The following is a 19217-nucleotide window of genomic DNA, read 5'->3' as shown; positions in this document are numbered from 1 at the left end:
TGGAAGGAATGAGGAAACAACAGTGATTTCCTTACCCAACCAGTTTATTTACAGATGGAAAAACTGAGGCCCATGTTAAATGACCTGCCCAGGACTAAAGAGCAAGTTAGTAAGGAACTAACCCCATTTCCTGATTCTGAGTCCAGTTTGTGTTTTCTATTATACTGCATTAACCCCACTGCCCCCCGCACCGTGGTTCCCCTGCCTTTCCGCAGTGCCTATTCAGCACACTGTTATTAACCTCCAATAATAATAGTGCTATAGACTGAACGTTTGTATCCCCCCCCAAATTCATATGTTGAAACCTAATCCCCAGTGTCACGGTATTTGGGGTGGGGCCTTTGGGAGGTGATTAGGTCATGAGGTTGGAGCCCTTGAGAATGGGATTAGTGCCCTTATAAGAGACCCCTTGCCCCTTCTGCCATGTGAAGACGCAGTGAGAAGATGGCAGCCTGTGGGTCAGGAAGCAGACCTTCACCAGATATCGAATCTGTTGGTGCCTTGATCTGGGACTTCCAACCTGTAGTACTGTGAGGAATACATTTCTGTTGCTTTTAAGCCAAAAAAAAAAAAAGAACAAGAGGAGCTGTTTCTGACCTGCAGCTAGATGTTCTGCAGTTAGATAAGATATCACGGGTGTCTGCAAAAGCTCCTGTCCTGTGCTCTGGGGAGGAAAGATACGGAGCAGCACAGCTCCCAGATTCCTCGCCAGCGTACATGGAGCACCAGACACAGGGCTTCCGAGAGGGGCACCTGCTGGACAGGAGGCCAGACCTGAGGGCAGGTAAATGAAGCGCTGGTGGCAGTGGCTGTCACAGGAGATCCGGGGTGCACCCCAAATGGGTTTGGGCTGATGAGCAGAGAGGCCGCAGGCAGGCTGAGTTACAGAAGAACAGTCAGTGGGGCTGGAAACGGGATCCCAGAGACTCTGAGGATGATTGTGAGGTGCAAGGAGTCAGGGTGAAAGGCTTACGCGAAGAGGAGGGATGCAAGGACAATGTGATGAGCAGGGTGGGCCTGCAAGCGGAGGGCAGTGGGGGGCCGCGTTCACGAGAGTCTAGAGTTACCACCTGAACAGGATAGAGCCAGCTGTCTTGGATTCTGGGCAGAGGCAGGGCAAGCCCCATGGGACAGTGGCCTTGTGGCCCATCCAAGGCAGGTAAGGTGGGTAGGGACCAGGTTTGCCAGAGTGGCCAGAAGTAGATGAAGTCCAAGCAGACAGCCACCAAGCCTGGCCAAAGAGGAAGCCAGGTAGAACAGGGTCACTCACCAAATCGAAGAGCCGCTTGGAGGCTGCAGTCGGGAGCCAGGGGTTCCAGGAACAGATCAGGAAGCAGAGGGACAGGCAGCATGCCGAGTGGGTCAGGGGTCACCCCAGATGTGCCTGAGTAGACCGGGGTCTGGTGCGCAGAGAATAAACTAGACCCAGCTGGGGACGTAGTGGGGAGGAGTGGAGCTTGAGACAGAGGCAGCAGGTAGCAGGTGCGTGTCAGGCTGGGCAGGCTGATCCTGATTCGCAAACAGGATCCCCCTGAGGCTGCAAGAATGGGGGCCCAGAAGGACTTAGGAAAAGAAGGACAAGCAGAATGGACTTTTTTTTTTTTTTTTTTTTTTTTGCGGTACGCGGGCCTCTCACTGTTGGCGGCCTCTCCCGTTGCGGAGCACAGGCTCCGGACACGCAGGCTCAGCGGCCATGGCTTACGGGCCCAGCCGCTCCGTGGCATGTGGGATCTTCCTGGACCGGGGCATGAACCCGTGTCCCCTGCATCGGCAGGCGGACTCTCAACCACTGCGCCACCAGGGAAGCCCCAGAATGGACTTTTGATGTCCGGGCTGAGGTTGCTTGGATGTTGGGGGCCGTTTTGATGCAAGGTATCTAGTGGTGTTTCTGGGATGCTGCAGCAGATCCAGGAGAGAAGAGCATCCTCGAAGGGCCCAGGGTGATGCAGCCTCAGAAGGATGGGGGTGGGGTCATCCTACACAGTCTGTAACGTGAGGAACCCACTTTACCCCAAGGGGCGAGCCCTGGATGAGGAGGCAGGAGATCTGGATCACCCTGTTGGCTCTGCAGGGCTATCCGAAAGGGGCCATGGTCCTGCCCACTCTGCCAGCCAGTCTCTCAGGTGGCCTGGGGATGAGCGGGCTTCAGAGACCAGGTTAGCCTTCGGCCTTGGCCGCCAGCCTCTGCTTCTGCCTCTGCCTCTGCCTTCCAGCACTGACCACTGACGTCATGCACCAGTCCCTCTTCATGTCGGCCCTGTCGGCCCACCCCGACCGGTCACTGTCAGCGTGCTGGGAGCAGCACCGCAAGCTCCTACCAGGAGTGGCGGGCATCTCGGCCTCGACAGTCGCCAAGTGGACCATCAATGAGGTGAGGACCCCTCCCTCTTCCTCCTCCTCTGCTTTGCCCTCGCCGCACCCTGGCAGGAGGGCTCAGGAAAGGCCCCTGTCGGGCAGAGGCCCACACTGCTCCTGACTCAACCTCCTGCGGTCCACAGTCCCTCCCAGCTGCTCAGTGGGGGCCTTGGGGGGAACTGAGGGACTGTCTGATAGGCCCATCCTAGTGCACGGGGAGGAGGGCGTGCTGCTAGTCTAGCAGGAGAGACAGGCTCAGGCCTGGGCCTCGGGAGCAAGGGGCCCCACCTTGCTCACTCAGCAGCACAGAGATGCAAGATCCTCTTAGGCTGATAAGAAAAAGCAACACTGCCATAGCCCAGGAGGCACCAAGGCCGGGTAGGCCGGCCTCCTCCCTCCTTTCCCAAGCCCCGTCGCCTTGGCAACACGTCTTCTTTGGTTTCCAAGGTCTTCGGCTTTGTTCAGACCCTGACAGGTTGTGAGGACCAAGCACAGCTCTTCAAAGATGAGGTAAGGTGCAAAGCGCAGGGTGGGGACAGAGGAGGGTCACCATCGCTGAGATAGCAGGATGCAGGAGCCCTCCCCAGCACTGCCCCCAGCTAGAGAGGGCCCCCTGTCGTCCCACCTAGGGGGACCAGTCATAGTGACCCACGTCTCTGGGAAAAATCTGGTACACACCATGGCCCAGCTTGGGAACCAAACCCTCTGTTCAGACCGTCCTCAGGAAGGGAAACCATCCTGGAAACAGGATTCCATTCACAACAGAAATTGTGCTCTCTGCTCGAACTTCTGTTTTCCAAACTTAGCTTCCTCAATGGCAGTCAATTAAAGTGTATTTTGACTGGCACAGCTATTGCCATTTACTGCAAGGATCCTAACACGCACTTAATTAAGACCCAGAAGCTTACCACAGTTGAGAAGCAGTGAACTGTAGGTGAAAGACCACTAGTTTTGTGGACAGGTGGATTTGAATCGTAGTTCTGCTGGTTGGAGCTCTTTTGAGTCTGCATCTTCTCATCCGTGAGATAGAGGTGGGGAGTTCCCTGGTGGTCTAGTGGTTAGGATTTGGTGCTTTCACTGTCATGGCCCAGGATCAATCCCTGATTGGAGAACTGAGATCCCATAAGCCATGCAGCATGGCCAAAAAAATAGAGGTAAAATGGGTATAATGATGACTGCCTTGCAGGGCCATGTGAGCGCTGGAAATGATGAGTGGATCACTATACCAGAATGTCTAGTGTAACTATATCATCAGCATCTATATTATTATCTACCAATGCTGTAGAGTAATATACAGATCACATCACTATAGCCACATGCCTGATACAGGGAGAGCTCAATCCATGGTGTTTCTGGCTTTCAATGTGTAGTTGTCCTCAAATAAAGAGCTTTATCGTGACTCGCCTAATTCGTAGAGTTTGAAATTGGAAGGGACCTTTCAGTTCGTTTAGGTCTTCCTTCCAAAGAATACACATACCCCCCTTAACCCAAGAGAGCATGGTTTCAGCTCCCCATAGATGCCACCTCCAGGTCACGTGCCCAGGAGAAAGAAGTATATTCCTCTTTCCCTGGAAGAATCTCTTTATCCAGGCCCAACACAGCCAGTTTCTTCATTGACCCTTGGGTGGTGGCGCTCCCAAACTCCTCCCCACTCTGGGTGCTTGCCTTCTGGTTGATGATCTTCTTATCAGAATGTGTCTATGCCCCAAGTTTCAGATGCCGTCTGACCAACACAGAACACACTGGGCTGCTGCTCCCCTGTATGTCTGATGCTTTTGTTTTTAAAAAGGCTTTATTTTTTTTTAGAGCAGTTTTAGGTTCAAGGAAAATTGAGAGGAAGGTACAGAGAGTTCCCACGTACCCCCTGCCCCCTACACATGCACAACCTCCCCCATTATCAGCATCCCCACCAGAGTGGGACCTTTGTTACAACCTATGAACTGACACCTAGATGTTTTGTTTTCTTAATGGAGGTAAAATATGCATGAATGAAATGCACACATCTTAAAAGCACAGTTCTACAAGTTTTGTGGACTGTATACACCCTGAACCCAACATGTCAATCAAGATATAAAACATTTCCATCATACCAGAAAGTTCTTTCCTGGCCCCTTTCGTCAGCTCTCATAGGCAACCACTGTTCTCATTTCTAGCACCATAAATTGGTTTTACCTGTTCTTGAACTTCACATAAGTGGAATCATACAGCACGTACTCTTTTGCGTTTGTCTCTCTTCAGTGTAATGTTTTGCAGGTTCGTGCATGTTATAGTGTACACCAGCAATTAGCTCCTTTTTATTTCTGAGCAGTGCTCTGTTTTATGAAAATCCCACAGTTCTGTTAGTGGGCATTTGCATTGTTTTCTCCTTCTCCAAATTTGAACCCTATGTTTTTGTTGGCAAAACTTAAGTTTGCACTAGCTTTATTACAGCCACATCACACCAGTTTGGAGTTCATCAGAGTCCCCCAAGTGCCTTTTCTGTCAATTATCTATTATAGTCTAACCAAATTTTCCAGTGTGTTCCTTGTACCACTGGGGTTTGTTTTTTTTTTGTTGTTTTTTAGCCTAATGTAAAACTTTACATTTATCCCTATTAAATGTTCTCTCGTTGGTTTCATAGTCTCATTGTTTTAAATCTTGATTCTGTCATCTCTGATATTCATAGGGCTTTCCAGCCTCACACAACTTGTACATTTGAAAACTAAGCTTTCTGTGTCTTCCACCAAGTCTTCACCGCATGTGTTTAATGAGACAGAGCAGAAGCACGTGACACCCATTAGAGATCTTCCTGTAGGTGACAGCAGGTCACAAATCAACGCTCTTTGAGTGCAGTGGTTTAGCCAGCTGTGGAATCACCCCAGAGTTTGATCCTTGGGCATCCTCCCCTTTTTAGGAAAAGGTCTATCTCTCCCAGGAACATCTGCTGTGTATCTCAGTTCAGCATGATCTGTGAAACAAAAAAGCAATGGCAAAAGCGGGGAAGGTGTGCTGGTGGCCCACGGGCATCAAATAGAGTCTCAGGGTGGAGGAGGACCTTTACAGGGTCTGAGGATTACCTTCTCCGGGATCTGGTCCATGTCATACATTTCCCCAGGGAGGACCGTGCTCCAAGGAATGGGCTTTCTCTGGCTGAACTGATGCTTTCAGGGACATGAGTCAGGATTCTTTCCAGCCAGGACGCAGACCGTTCATTAGAGGGATGCTGCATGAGTGAGAAATTAGAGCATATCGGATAGATGGTCTTAGGGGTAGTCTGTTCAGTCTGGTGGTTGGCACTGATGGGCCTAAGAAAAGTCTGCCCAGTCCTCCCTTTGTCACCTTTATTGTAGCTCTCATGTATTTGTTTAATTTACTCGGCAAATAATTATTGAAGTCTGCTGTGTGCCTGGCCCAGCATCATGTGATGAAGGCAAATTCCTTAGTCTTTCTGCCTCAGTTTCCTCACCTGTAAAATGGGGGTAATTAATACTGGTACAGCTTCAGAGGGATGTTGTGAGAATTATTAAATCAGTTAATATACGAAAAGTGTTTAAGAACAGTGTTGGCCATATAAGAAACACCATAGAAGTGTTTTGTTTGCCATGATTCTTAAGGAGGGAGCATAGGAGGGATGATACCTTTTCAAAAAAGGGGTCCCAGTACCCAGAGGAGGGGATTCTTCAGGCCAAATGGTGGGACCAGGAACCACATGGCCCTCCTGCCCAGAGGCTCCGCAGCCCAGCCAGGCCCACCCACTGAGAGAAAAGGCCCTTGTGCTCACCATACCCCACCCCTAGCCCCATCTCCCGCCCTGGCTGTCTGCATCTCTTTCCCTCCCACAATGGGCTTCTCCCCTCCCTTTCCCTACCCATCTCCCTATCCCGGAGAATTAACAATTATTTGCTTCACCTTTTTTTTTTTTTTTTTTTTTTCCTTTCGGTACGCGGGCCTCTCACTGTTATGGCCTCTCCCGTTGCGGAGCACAGGCTCCGGACACGCAGGCTCAGCGGCCATGGCTCATGGGCCCAGCCGCTCCGCGGCATGTAGGATCTTCCCGGACCGGGGCACGAACCTGTGTCCCCCGCATCGGCAGGCGGACTCTCAACCACTGCGCCACCAGGGAAGCCCTGCTTCACCTATTTTTAGATGAAGCAGGGTTTTTTTGTGTTTTTTTTTAAGAAAGGTTATTTTATTTATTTATTTAGGGCTGCATTGGGTCTTTGGTGCTGCACGCGGGCTTTCTCTAGTTGCGGCGAGCAGGGGCTGCTCTTCGTTGCGGTGCGTGGGCTTCTCATCGCGGTGGCTTCTCTTGTTGTGGAGCACGGGCTCCAGGCTCACAGGCTTCAGTAGTTGTGGCTCGTGGGCTTAGTTGCTCCGCGGCACGTGGGATCCTCCCGGACTAGGGCTCGAACCCGTGTCCCCTGCATTGGCAGGCGGATTCTTAACCACTGCGCCACCAGGGAGGTCCCAGATGAAGTAGTTTTAAGTAGATAATGGCCATCATGACATTTCACCCCTGACTACTTCAGCACGCATCTCTAAAAACTAAAGTCTTTCTCCACATAACCACAACCTTGTTATCCCACTGAACAAGTGGACAGTAGCTCCTTTATATCACCTAATACCCAGCCTGTATTCAAATTTCTCTGCTCGTGCCCAGAGTATCTTTTGCAGTTGGTGTTTTTGAGCCGGGACCCAAGCAAGGTCCACACAGTTGGTTTGGGTTGTTATGTCTCTTAAATATCTTCTATTCTAGAATAGTTTCCTCTCCTTTTTTTTTTTTTAATTTTTTTGTGTGTGTGTGACATTGGAAACAGTCTTGGTGAATGTGAACTTCTAGATCTGTCTCACTGCTTCCTCGTGCTGTCGTTTAACTAGGTCCACTCTCCCGTGTTTCTTATAAACTGGACGTCAGGTGCAGAGGTTGGTTAGATTCAGATTTCATCTCTCTTTTTCTCTCTTCCTCTCTTCCTTCCCCGCTGCCCCTTGCTTCTCAGGAATAGCTCATAGGTAACATGGTAGCGCTCAGCCTGCAGCACGTGGGAATGCCCTCGGTGTCTGCTTATTTACTATTCGCAGTGCCAAGATTGACCCTTATGTGGGCACAGCAACAGCAGGTATTTTGAAGCCGCTGTCAGTGAGGACTCAGAGGACATTATGTAAACACATACTGAAATCCAGACCAGCCAGCAGAAAGAGACAGAGCTAGAGCACGTGTGCGTGCATGTGTGTGTGTGTGTCTGTGTGTGGACGTGGGGAAACCAGTGGATATCTTTCTTTCCTTCTCTCTCCCCATTGCTGTCTTCCTTTTTTCCTTCCTCCCTCCCTTGTCCTTTCTCCTCCCTCTCCCCCTCCCTCCTGTTTCCCTTCCCCCCATCTGTCCTTTACTCCTATTTTCTTTCTCCCTCTCCACTCCCCACACACACCCCCTCCTTCCCCGTGACCCTCTCCACCTTCTCCGCTTTCCACCTCCCTCCTGCAACTCCTCAGATGATTGACGGCGAGGCCTTCCTTTTGCTGACACAGGCGGACATTGTGAAGATCATGAGTGTCAAGCTGGGCCCAGCCTTGAAGATCTATAACGCCATTCTCATGTTCAAAAACGCCGACGACACCTTAAAGTGACCGGCTCAGGGCTGGTCTCTTAAATATCTCCCTCTGCAGCTGCTGCTTCCTTCCCGGCTTGAGTTCCTCACATCCCATCCGTGCCCCTGCCACCCTCTGTCCCTTATCAGGGGTGGTCCTTCTCTCCGGGGCTGCCTTGTACAAGGTCCAGGGAAGCAGAGGAGCCCTGAGGAGAATGGAGTCCTAGCCCCCGAGTCCTAGAGCTCATCTGCCACCGGGCACACCGGTGAGGGTGAGACTGGGCGGGGGGGAGCGCCACTGATGGAGAAGTTTGAAGGTGCCCCACCCATGGCGGCCCCGCATCTCCAGCGACTTGTTTCATCACCAAAGGGTCTTTCTCTCAGCCGTTAAGAACAGTCTGGTAGAACAGGAGTCCTCCAATCTGAGGCCCTTTTCTCTTTGGCATCTCTCTGCGCTCTTGCTTCCTTGTTCCCTTTCCTCCTATCAGGAAGCGACCCTGCCGAAAATGTATTTATTCAAAAAGACACCTCCCCTCTTTCTGTCTGCTGGTTTTGCTGCCCACATTCTGCTGCCTGGTTTCCTGGGCATGGCCCAGCCAGACCCCGCTGGCTCTTCCCCCTTAGACGGGTGAGCCCCAGAGGTATGTCTTCATAGGATCCATTGGGAGGCTTTGACTGCCTTTCTCTTTTTTGCCTGGAAGTGGGGGATTCTGAGCCAGGATGCCTTCTTCAACACGCCCAGTTCTGGACCACATGGTATTTTAGTGTCCCATGCCCTGTCCTGTTTCCATAGAGTGGGTGGTTAGAACCTGTTTAACTTCTGTAGCAGAGGCTAAGGTTCCACGATGTCCCCCTTACACCCCTTCTGTGTCAAGTGTGGAGAAGAGGCACCCTGGCTGGCTAGGTGGCCGAGGCCAGCCCCAGGGTACATCATATAACCTCGGGCCTTGGGCCAGCAGGGCAGTCCGGCAGGCATGGTGGCTTTCAAAGCTGGGTATAGCATCCTTCTCTGCAGCCGTGGGTCTCAGCCAACGTGTTGCCCGGGGGGTGAGGGCCCTGTGCCTGCCAGGCCTCCTGCCGTGGGGATGTAGCACGCTACCTGGCACATACACCCCATGGCATCACATTCAACCTGGCCCTTAAATGTCTTGCTCTTGGGGAGTCTTACAAACACCCCTTGAAGTTGGGAGTTGGGAAGAAGGTGAATTCTATCTTTGATGTCTCCATGTCCCTTAAGCCTCTCTTACCACTCTCCATCTGTCTTGCACTGCCAGCCAGGTGCCTGCCAGGGCTCTGGGACTTTGACCTTTCTGTCCAGGAGGGGGCCTAGCCTCCACTGAGCCACTGCCAAACCCGCCTCCCAGCCTGCAGGGGCGGGGGCAGAGGCCACGGCAAGAGCCAGCCCCACACATGGAGGTGCGGAGCCGCTGCCAAGCTCCTGTGGAGCCAGGGGCCTTCCCCAGACCCCTCCAGTCCATCATGGGATGTGTACGTGCGGGTGCGTGTAGGGCAGTCTTGGAAGTGTTTGACAGGGTGCAGGCGTGAGCCTCGGTGCTGGGAAATGTCAAGGGCTATTATTGTTAAAATATGAAGCTTTATCTTTGGGAAACCCAAAGCTCTGTTGAGTCCCTGCCCCAGTCCAGGAGGGAACCTTCTCTCACAGAGGCAGCTTGGCCAGGGCAGGCATTCAGCTCCCCCAGCTGAGCTGCCGCAGGGCCGCAGACGGTCCTCAGAGGCTCTACCTTCCTTGGAGGGCTCGGCCAGGCCCTGCCTCGGGCTGGGGGCTGGGTTTACAGAGGCTTGGGGCCCCCTTGGCCAGGAGTAAGGTGGAGCGAGCTGAGCCTCTCTCTCTTGGTTGCTTGGGTGGCAGTAATACCCACCAGCTCTGTGGCCTCGTCTGCTCCTTGTGAAACTGGGGAGAGATGCTCGTTGACTCTGGTGTGAGAAGACAGCAAGTACACACAGCTGTGCTGTGGGGCCTCTCCACGTCTAAGGAGTGCAGCTGGGACAGCTGTGCCATGTGGGTCTGTCCACCACCATCCTAATGCTTGTCTACAGGAGAGACAGGAGGGACCACGGGCCTTGGAGAAAAGGGCCCCCAGGCCTCCGAACTTGGAGGCCTCAGCACTGTCTGCGCCAACATCAAACTCTGGAAAGAAACCAAATCATAAAAAAGGGGGAAAGAAATCTGCCTTCTGTGGACCCCGCTGCCGCTTCGCCCCTATCCCTTCCCCAATGAGATCATTGCACCTTGACCTGGGCGCGTGCGGTGAGGGGTGAGGGGAGGGAGTTGGCACCGCTGCCCTGTGCCCTCCGCCCTGCTCTCCAGCGGCAGGAACCATATACCCTTTGGCCCCGGCAGCCTCTCCCAGCCCTTGCCCAGCCCCGGCCTAGGGCAGTGAGACGCCTTCTGTTTAATTTATGAAGCAGAGAGAATGATCCCAGAGTTCAAAAATGAAGCCTGTTTGCACTTTCATTCACATGCACTTTGGTGGAGTTAATGTTTTTTGTACTTGCCTCGTGAGAGAGAGAGAGTGTGTGTGTGTGTGTGCGTGTTCGTGTGTGCACGCACATGTGCGTGTTCTTTAAGAGAATCCTCTGGTTAAAGATAAAGTCACTCTTGACTCTTGAGAGAGAAAAAGTGACAAACAAAATGTGGTGTATTTTGTCAGTGTATTGAAGCAACATAAATAAACCTGAAGAACGGGACGATTTGCTCTGAGTCTGTTTCTCTTTTCATGATCCAACGTCCAGAAAACACAAGATGAATATTGTGCCGTCACTGAAGAGAATAAAGCATTCTGTTTGCTGTTAGGGGTCCTAAAGAACCTGATTTTCTATTTTAAAGATAAAAAACAAAGGATAAAGATAAATGGGTATGCTTGTCAACACTGAGAAATGTAAACAGTGGGAACCCCCCCGAAAACAGTGTGAAAATGGCCTGATCCTTGACAGTTTATACATGGTCAAGGGCAGAAAATTCAATGAAGCCTCTGGTTTTTAAAATAACCTCAGATTTGGGGGTGGGGAAATGTCAAGCTGAACAGTTAGAATTTCTTAAGGTTCCCAGAGATAGTATGAGCTGATGGGAAAGTGGCAGAAAAATTCAATCACATCCACGCCTTTCTGTCAGCATCCTTAATTCCTCTGCCCCACTGCTTTAGCCAGACTACTTGGCTAGAATACCAGCCATGGAGCTGTCCGAGAGCCCATCGTCTCCGCACCTTAACCAGGAACTTATCTTACCGAGTCGATTTGTGCCATGGTTGACTGATGGTCTCTGGCTTCAATGTCAACCCTTAGGGCTGCCCAGGAAGCAGCTGGAATTTGGAGGGCGGGTGGTGGATTAGGTTTGACTTCCCTTTTCATGCTCCTCAAACCTCCTACCCATTACCTTCCTAGTTGTCTCAATAGATGTCCTCACCATCTATGTCACAGAGAAAATGGGGGTCCTCAGAAGGAATACCCCACCTTCCAGCCACCTCATCTTCCAGTCCCCTCCTACCTACATCCATCCTTCCTTCTTTCCTACTATCATAGCGGAATAATTGATCCTTCCATTTGTCCAAAGTTAATCGCCTACCAGCCATGGCTGCTATAAAAGGAAAAGAGGGGCTTCCCTGGTGGCGCAGTGGTTGAGAGTCCGCCTGCCAATGCAGGGGACGCAGGTTCGTGCCCCGGTCTGGGAAGATCCCACATGCCGCGGAGTGGCTGGGCCCGTGAGCCATGGCTGCTGAGCCTGCGTGTCCGGAGCCTGTGCTCCGCAACGGGAGAGGCCGCAACAGTGAGAGTCCCGCGTACCACAAAAAAAAAAAAAAAAAAAAAAAGGAAACGAAACATTGAGTGATGAGTAGGGACTTTTGGAAATTTCAAACGTGATTGCAGAGATAATTCAATACAAGGGTTTAAAGATAAAGTTGATATTGCTGCAAAAGTGGAATAAAAAAAGATTAAAATGGGAAAGAATAAGAAAATTAGAGGACTAACTAGAAGTCCAATATACAACTAACAGGAATGCCATTAAGAGAACAGAGAAAACAAATTATATGAAACAAAAACAAACTTAAAAAAAAAAAAGGAAATTTCACAGAGAGACAAATTAAAAAATCACACTGAATGCCCAGCACAATGGATGTAAAAGGAATGATACCAAGCCTCATTACGGTGAGATGTCAGAATAATGAGAACAAAGAGAAGATCTAAAAGCTTCCAGAGGGAATAAGACAGGTCACATCCAAAGGAACATGAATTACAGTAGCACTGAACGTCTCAATAGCTATGCTGGAAGCAAGAGAAAGGAGCAATGTCTTCACAATTCCAAAGGAAAATTATTTCTACCCTAGAATTCTGTACCCAGCCAAGCTATCGGTCAAATATGAAAACATTTTCAAACGTACAAGGTTTCAAACTTTTACCTCCTATGCACCTTTCCTCAGGAAGCCACTGGAGGGTGTGTTCCGTCAAAATGAGAGAGTATATAAAAAAGGAGGAAGATCCCAGGAATGCAAGAATATGTCTTTTCAACATAAGAAAAGCAATCTATATAATATGCCACCTTACTAGAATGAAGGGGGAAAACATATGATCATCTGAATTGATGCAGAAAAGGCATTTCACAAAAATCCAACACCTTTTCACAATAAAAACTGTCAGAAAGCTAAGAATAGAAGGGAACCTCCTCAACATGACAAATGGAAAGAATTAATATTCGGGGGTAGGAAGACAATATTGTTAAGACGTCAATACTACCCAAAGTGATCTATAGGGTCAGTGCAAACCCTATCAAAATTCCAATGGCCTTTTATACAGAAATGTAAAATCTGCTTCTCATGTTTGTATGGAATTGCGAGGGGCTCCCAAAAGCCAAAACGATCTTGAAAAGGAACAAAGTTGGAGGACTCACACTTTGTGATTTCAAAACTGACTGCAAAGATAATGTAATCAGCATGTATGATACTGACATAAAGGCAGACCTAAAGACCAATTGAATAGAACTGTGAGTCCAGAAATAAACCCATACATTTATGGCCAATTGATATTTTTAATAAATTTATTTATTTTATTTATTTTTATTTTTAGCTGTGTTGGGTCTTCGTTGCTGCATGTGGGCTTTCTCTAGTTGCAGCGTGCAGGCTTTCTCTACTTGCAGCACGCGGGGGCTACTCTTCGTTGCGGTGCGCGGGCTTCTCATTGCAGTGGCTTCTCTTGTTGCGGAGCATGGGCTCTAGGCGTGCAGGCTCAGTAGTTGTGGCGCACGGGCTTAGTTCCTCCGCAGTATGTGGGATCTTCCCGGACCAGGGCTCAAACCCATGTCCCTTGCATCAGCCGGCACATTCTTAACCACAGCGCCACCACGGAAGCCCCAGCCAATTGATTTTTGATAAGAGTGTCAGGTCCATTCAATAGGGATGAGAACAGGACAATAGGATTTCCACATGTGAAAAAAGTGAAGTTGGATGCCTACCTTACAGTATATAAAAAATAGAGCTAAAACCATAAAACCCTTAGAAGAAAACATAGAGGTAAATCTTTATGACCTTGGAATTGACAATGGATTCTAGATGTGACACCAAAAGTACAAGCAACAAAAGAAAAAAAATAGATAAGTTGAAATTCATCAAAATTAAAAACTTTGGGGACTTCCCTGGTGGCGCAGTGGTTAAGAATCTGCCTGCCAATGCGGGAGACAGGTTCGAGCCCTGGTCCGGGAAGATCCCACATGCTGCGTTGCAACTAAGCCCGTGTGCCACAACTACTGAGCCTGTGCTCCAGAGCCCACGAGCCACAATTACTGAAGACCACGTGCCTAGAGCCCATGCTCCGCAACAAAAGAAGCCACCGCAATAAGCCCGCACACCGCAATGAAGACCCAACGCAGCCAAAAATAAATAAATAAATAAATTTATTTTTAAAAAGTAAAAACTTTTGTCTATCAAAGGACATTATCAAAAAGGTGAGAAGAAAACCTGCAGGGAGAGAATAGGTGCAAATTTTATATCTGACAATAGTTTAATATCCAGAATATATAAAGAATTCCTAAAACTAAACACCAAAAAGACAAGCGACCCAAATAAAAAGTGGCAGAGGACTTGACTAGACATTTCTCCAAAGAAGATACATTGACACAAATGGCTAATAAACACATGGGAAGATGTTCAACATCATTAGTCTTTGGAAACATGCAAATCAAAACCACAATGAGAGGGCTTCCCTGGTGGCGCAGTGGTTGAGAGTCTGCCTGCCGATGCAGGGGACACGGGTTCGTGTCCCGGTCCAGGAAGATCCCACATGCCGCGGAGCGGCTGGGCCTGTGAGCCATGGCCGCTGAGCCTGCGGTTCTGGAGCCTGTGCTCCACGACAGGAGAGGCCACAACAGGGAGACGCCCGCGTACCGCGGGAAAAAAGAAAAGAAAAAAAAAAAACACAATGAGATACCATGTCACATTCACTAGGATGCCTTAATCGAAAAAAAAAAAAAGAAAAATAATAATTGTTGGCAAGGATGTGGAGAAACTGCTGGTCGGAATGTAAAGTGGTGCAGCCACCATGAAACCTTTGGCTCTTCAAGGAGAAGTTTGGTTCCTCAAAAAGCTAAATATAGAATTACCATATTACCCAGCAATTTCATTCCTAAGTATATACACTTAAAAGATTTGAAAACGGATTATTTGTATGCCAGTGTTCATTGAAGCATTATTCACAATGGCCACAAGGTAGAAACAACCCAAGTGTCCACTGATAGATGAATAGGTAGACAAAATATAGATGAATAGGTAGACAAAAACTGGTATATCCATCCATACAATGGAATATTATTCAACCATAAAATGGGCTAAGCAACATGGATGAACATTTTGCTAAGTGACATAAGTCAGGTACAAAAGGACAAATATTGTATGGTTCCACTTATATGAAGTATCTAGAATAGGCAATAGAGACAGAAAGTAGATTAGAGGTTACCAGAGGCTGTGGTGAAGGGGGAATTGGGAGTTACTGCTTAATAGCTACAGAGTTTCTCTTTGGGGTGATGAAAAAGTTTTGGAAATAGATAATGATGGTGGTTGTACAACACTGTGAAAGGACTTAATGGTACTGAATTGTCCACTTCATAATGGTTAAAATGGCAAATTTTATTTATGTAGATTTGACCACAATTTTAAAGATTAAAAAAAAAAAGAAAGAGGACACAGAGAAAGAAAAATAAATACCATATGCTATCACATATATATGGAATCTAAAAAAAACCAAAAAGGTTCTGAAGAACCTAGGGGTAGGACAGGAATAAAGACGCAGACATAGAGGGTGGACTTGAGGACACGGGGAGGGGGAAGGGTAAGCTGGGACGAAGTGAGAGAGTGGCATGGACTTATATATACTACCAAATGTAAAATAGATAGCTAGTGGGAAGCAGCCGCATAGCACAGGGAGATAAGCTTGGTGCTTTGTGACCACCTAGAGCAGTGGGATGGGGAGGGTGGGAGGGAGACGCAAGAGGGAGGAAATATGGGGATATAGGTATATGTATAGCTGATTCACTTTGTTATAAAGCAGAAACTAAGACACCATTGTAAAGCAATTATACTCCAATAAAGATGTTAAAAAAAAAAAGAGGACAACATAGGATCCAGGAAATAGGACCTCCAACAAGGAGAGGGACAAAAAGGGGACTTCCCTGGCGGTCCAGTGGTTAAGACTCTGTGCTTCCACTGCAGCGGGCACAGGTTCGATCCCTGGTCGGGGAACTAAGATCCTGCATGCCACGCGGCATGGCCAAAAAAAATTAATTTAATTTAATTTTTTAAAAAAGGAGAGGGACCAAAAAAAAAAAAAAGGAGAGGGACAAAGGGAATTTCTAGAGTGGGAAAGGAAGGGCCAAGTTGTCAACTGAGCAGCTGCCCAGATGAGGACAGAAGGATGAAAGTCTCCAGGAAGGATGAGAAAAAAACAACCAAACAAACTGAAATCGATATATTATTGTATAAGGAGGCTATTTTCAACTCTATCAGAGAGTTTGAGAGAGAATTTATATACGTGTGTGTATGTATGCAGAGGTATATGTTCAATATTTCAAGGCATCGAATGAGGCAATTACTAATTAACTTTAGGAAAAGCAGAGGTGTGTATTTGGATGAGCGAGATCTAAATATTGTAAGAAGGAAGTGAGAGAGTGGCATGGACTTATATACACTACCAAATGTAAAATAGATAGCTAGTGGGAAGCAGCCGCATAGCACAGGGAGATAAGCTTGGTGCTTTGTGACCACCTAGAGCGGTGGGATAGGGAGGGTGGGAGGGAGACGCAAGAGGGAGGAGATCTGGGGATATATGTAAATGTATAGCTGATTCACTATGTTATAAAGCAGAAACTAACACAGCATTGTAAAGCAATTATACTCCAATAAAGGTGTTAAAAAATGAAAAAGAAAAAGAAGGAAGCCACTTGAGAATTTCTAAAAATGACAGATGGAGGAATCGCAGTATAATCATGCTATTTAGACACGTGGAGGTGATTACCAAAGGAAGCAGCTAAATCGTGTTCCTTGTCGGTGAGGAATGAGACAAGGAACTGAAGTTTTTCATTATCCACCTCATAGTCCAGCTTGATTTTTAAAATTTTGTACATTTATCACTTTCTAAAAATCTTTTTTCCTAAGAGAAAACTGGAGGGCTCATCTCTGGCCTGTGTGTGAACGATGTTGGCCCAAGCGTCCTGCGCCCAGCCCACTTGAGTAACAGGCTTTTCAGTCCAATGCCTGTTATTCCCTCGGCCTATGGATGAATCTGCAGGTGTGAGAGGGTGTGTGCAAGTGTGGGGTATTGGTGGGAGTAGGGACAGGGGACCAGATAAAGCACAGAAAAGTGGGCTGAGGAATGTCAAGGTGGAGGGAATATTCACGGAGGTGGGTTCCTATTGGTTCAGGCTCTCGTTTCCCCTTCTCATCCCTGAGAACAAACCTTTGACCTTCACACCCAAACTACAGAATCCAGCCAGCTGAGAGAGAAGAGACAGGGAGATTGGAAGGGGAAAGAAGAAGGAAGATGAAGATGGGAAGGGATTGCCTTACTGCAGTGGCATCAGGGCAGGGGTGGCCTTGGCTATTTTCTGCAGTATTTTGAGGGGAATGGGCAAGTTTAAGCACTGCCGATAGCCATGTCAGTTGGTACAGCTCGTTACGGTAATTTGGTAGATAGGTCAAAATTAACCCAGCACTCCCACTTGCAGGAGTTTATCAGACGGAAACACTTGCCCAAGGTCACAGGATATTAACGCAAAGATATTCTCTGCGGCCCCGCTTAGAATTACTGTGATTTTGGTAACAGTTTGAATGTCCATCAGCAAAGGAAGAGTGAATAGGAAATAGGAATGGGAAATTAATCCCACAATATACAATGTGATACAGATGTTTTTTAAAATGTTGTATGTGTTGACATGGAAAGCTGTGTGTGAGGGGAAGAAAGTGAGTTGCTGAACAATAGGTATGGTGCGGCCCATTTCTCTGGGGGGAAAATTGGTGCGATATGTAGATGAGGGCGCAGACAAAAGTCTGGAAGGAGAATCGCCGTTTTGTTAACAGCAGTTACCCCTGGCGATGAGATGGAAGGTGGGTTGGAGGAGAAGCTTACACTGTTTATTTCAAAGTCTTCGGTATGTTGGAATTGTTCCCTACAGTTTATGCAACACCATTATGTGGGTTGTTTTTTTTTTTTTTTAACTGGCTTTGCGAGTGTGTGGGAGGAGGGATGTAGGGGAGGAGGAGCTTGGCAGAGCAGGCGCAGCTCTGTCCAGAAAGGGGCAGGACCCGGGGCTCTGCCCTGGTTTGCTTGGTGCCCTTGGCCAGCCACCACTTCTCTCGGGGCAGGAGCCAGACACCTGCCGCTGTGTGTTGGCAGAGGCTGGGAATGAGGTGTGCAGGGTTCCTCCAGAGCACATTAGAGCAGCCAGTTTCTAAGGCACTAGAATGACTGGGAAATTGTTGACATTTTAATAAAAAGGCAGCGAAGGAGGCAGCATGGCAGTCAGACTCTTGAGTTGCCTGCTAAGAAGGGGGCACTGAGCGGAGGTTTTCTCACCTGTCCAGCAGGCCAGGCCCTACACCTTCCCTGAGTTAGAACCCTTGGTCTGGGCAGCTTCAGATCAAGCAGGAGAAAGCCTGGGGCGAGCTGAGCCCTGGTGCCTGAGCCTCAGTTCTCCAAAAAGCCGAGCGGGGCATGGGTCTCAGCTCAGCCATGGTTCTCCTCCCAGGACGGTGCCCAGGCAGTGCAAGACCAGGTGAGCTCTGTGCCCTGGCTTTGGGTCAACACAAGAGAGTGCCAGAGATATCAGGTGATGAGGCTGGCTCCCCGCAGGGAATGAGCTGCCCCTCCCTGGATGGATCCACGATTGGGCTAATCCCAGAGGCGGGTCGTCCCCATCAGGGAGAGCTGTGCAAGACAAGCCCTTTCCATGGTCAGTTCTCCAGGCTCTAAGAGAAAGGGAAAGTGACTCCGCTGATGGAATCAGGGAAGGCTATGTGGGAGAGTCAGCATCTGAGCTGGAATTGGAGGTGGGGGTCGGTGGAGGGGGGCGGAGGGAAGATTTCAGAGAGTGAAATGTGACAGTGTTAAAGGGACTTCAGAGCTCCTCCCTGTAAGGCAGAACACACACCGTCATCACCGATTCACATGAGGCTCAGGGAGCTGGAGTCGCTTGCCCAAGGTCACACAACTTAAGCTGTGCTGTACATTTTTCAAAAGGGTCCCCAGGGCAGGGCCCCGTGGAGGAGCCAGTGGGAGCAGCCAGCGTCGTGATTCAGGTCCAGCGGTTAATTAGTAACTGGAAAGCCCTGCAGCCGGTTCCCAGCCAGCAGGTCTAGGAGGTTGAACTTCAGCTGGTTTGGGAGCCTGAGCGAGTGGGTGACAGGTCGCTCCTGACCAGGAAGGTTGTTCGGCAAGTCAGGGTTGGGTTTCAGGTCAGAGGGACCATGCAGAGAGGCCGGAAGGCAGAGCTGGGCACGGGACTGCTGCCCAGGACCTGAGCTGGGATACAGCCTTCTCAGGTGAGCGGTTCAGCCATGAGCAGGGCACCTGCCTGCCGGCCTGTTGGTCTACCAAACTGGGGAACTAGTTACCTAGCTAATTTCCTTTCTAACTACCCTATGGACTTCTTTCCTTCCTAACACGCTCCTTGCTAACTCCCTTCCTTCATTTTTTCTATAATTTCCCTCCTCCCTTCCTTTTTCTTCTTCTTTTTTTTTTTTTTTTTTTGGTGGGATCTTTAGTTCCCCGACCAGAGATCGAACCCACACCCCCTGCAGTGGA

The 19217-nt window shown here is 49.0% G+C and overlaps 1 protein-coding gene across 3 annotated transcripts in view; it reads left to right on the top strand.

Moving 5' to 3' along the window:
• Positions 1 to 19217, top strand: part of L3MBTL1 (L3MBTL histone methyl-lysine binding protein 1) — a 61652-nt gene that overhangs the window by 21498 nt on the left and 20937 nt on the right. Inside the window, exons 17-19 of one of the 3 annotated variants that reach the window (XM_060123045.1) lie at positions 2214 to 2371; positions 2803 to 2865; positions 7825 to 10621. In XM_060123045.1, the coding sequence (XP_059979028.1) occupies positions 2214 to 2371; positions 2803 to 2865; positions 7825 to 7959 (356 nt within the window). In that variant the 3' untranslated portion in view covers positions 7960 to 10621. Of the gene's footprint in view, positions 1 to 2213; positions 2372 to 2802; positions 2866 to 7824; positions 10622 to 19217 lie in introns of those variants that run through there. The other 2 variants (XM_060123044.1, XM_060123046.1) reach the window with 2 other exon arrangements.

The sequence above is a fragment of the Lagenorhynchus albirostris genome, chromosome 15 (assembly GCF_949774975.1).
Source record: "Lagenorhynchus albirostris chromosome 15, mLagAlb1.1, whole genome shotgun sequence".
Lineage (NCBI taxonomy): Eukaryota > Metazoa > Chordata > Mammalia > Artiodactyla > Delphinidae > Lagenorhynchus > Lagenorhynchus albirostris.
This window is presented reverse-complemented; position numbering and strand designations above follow the sequence as displayed.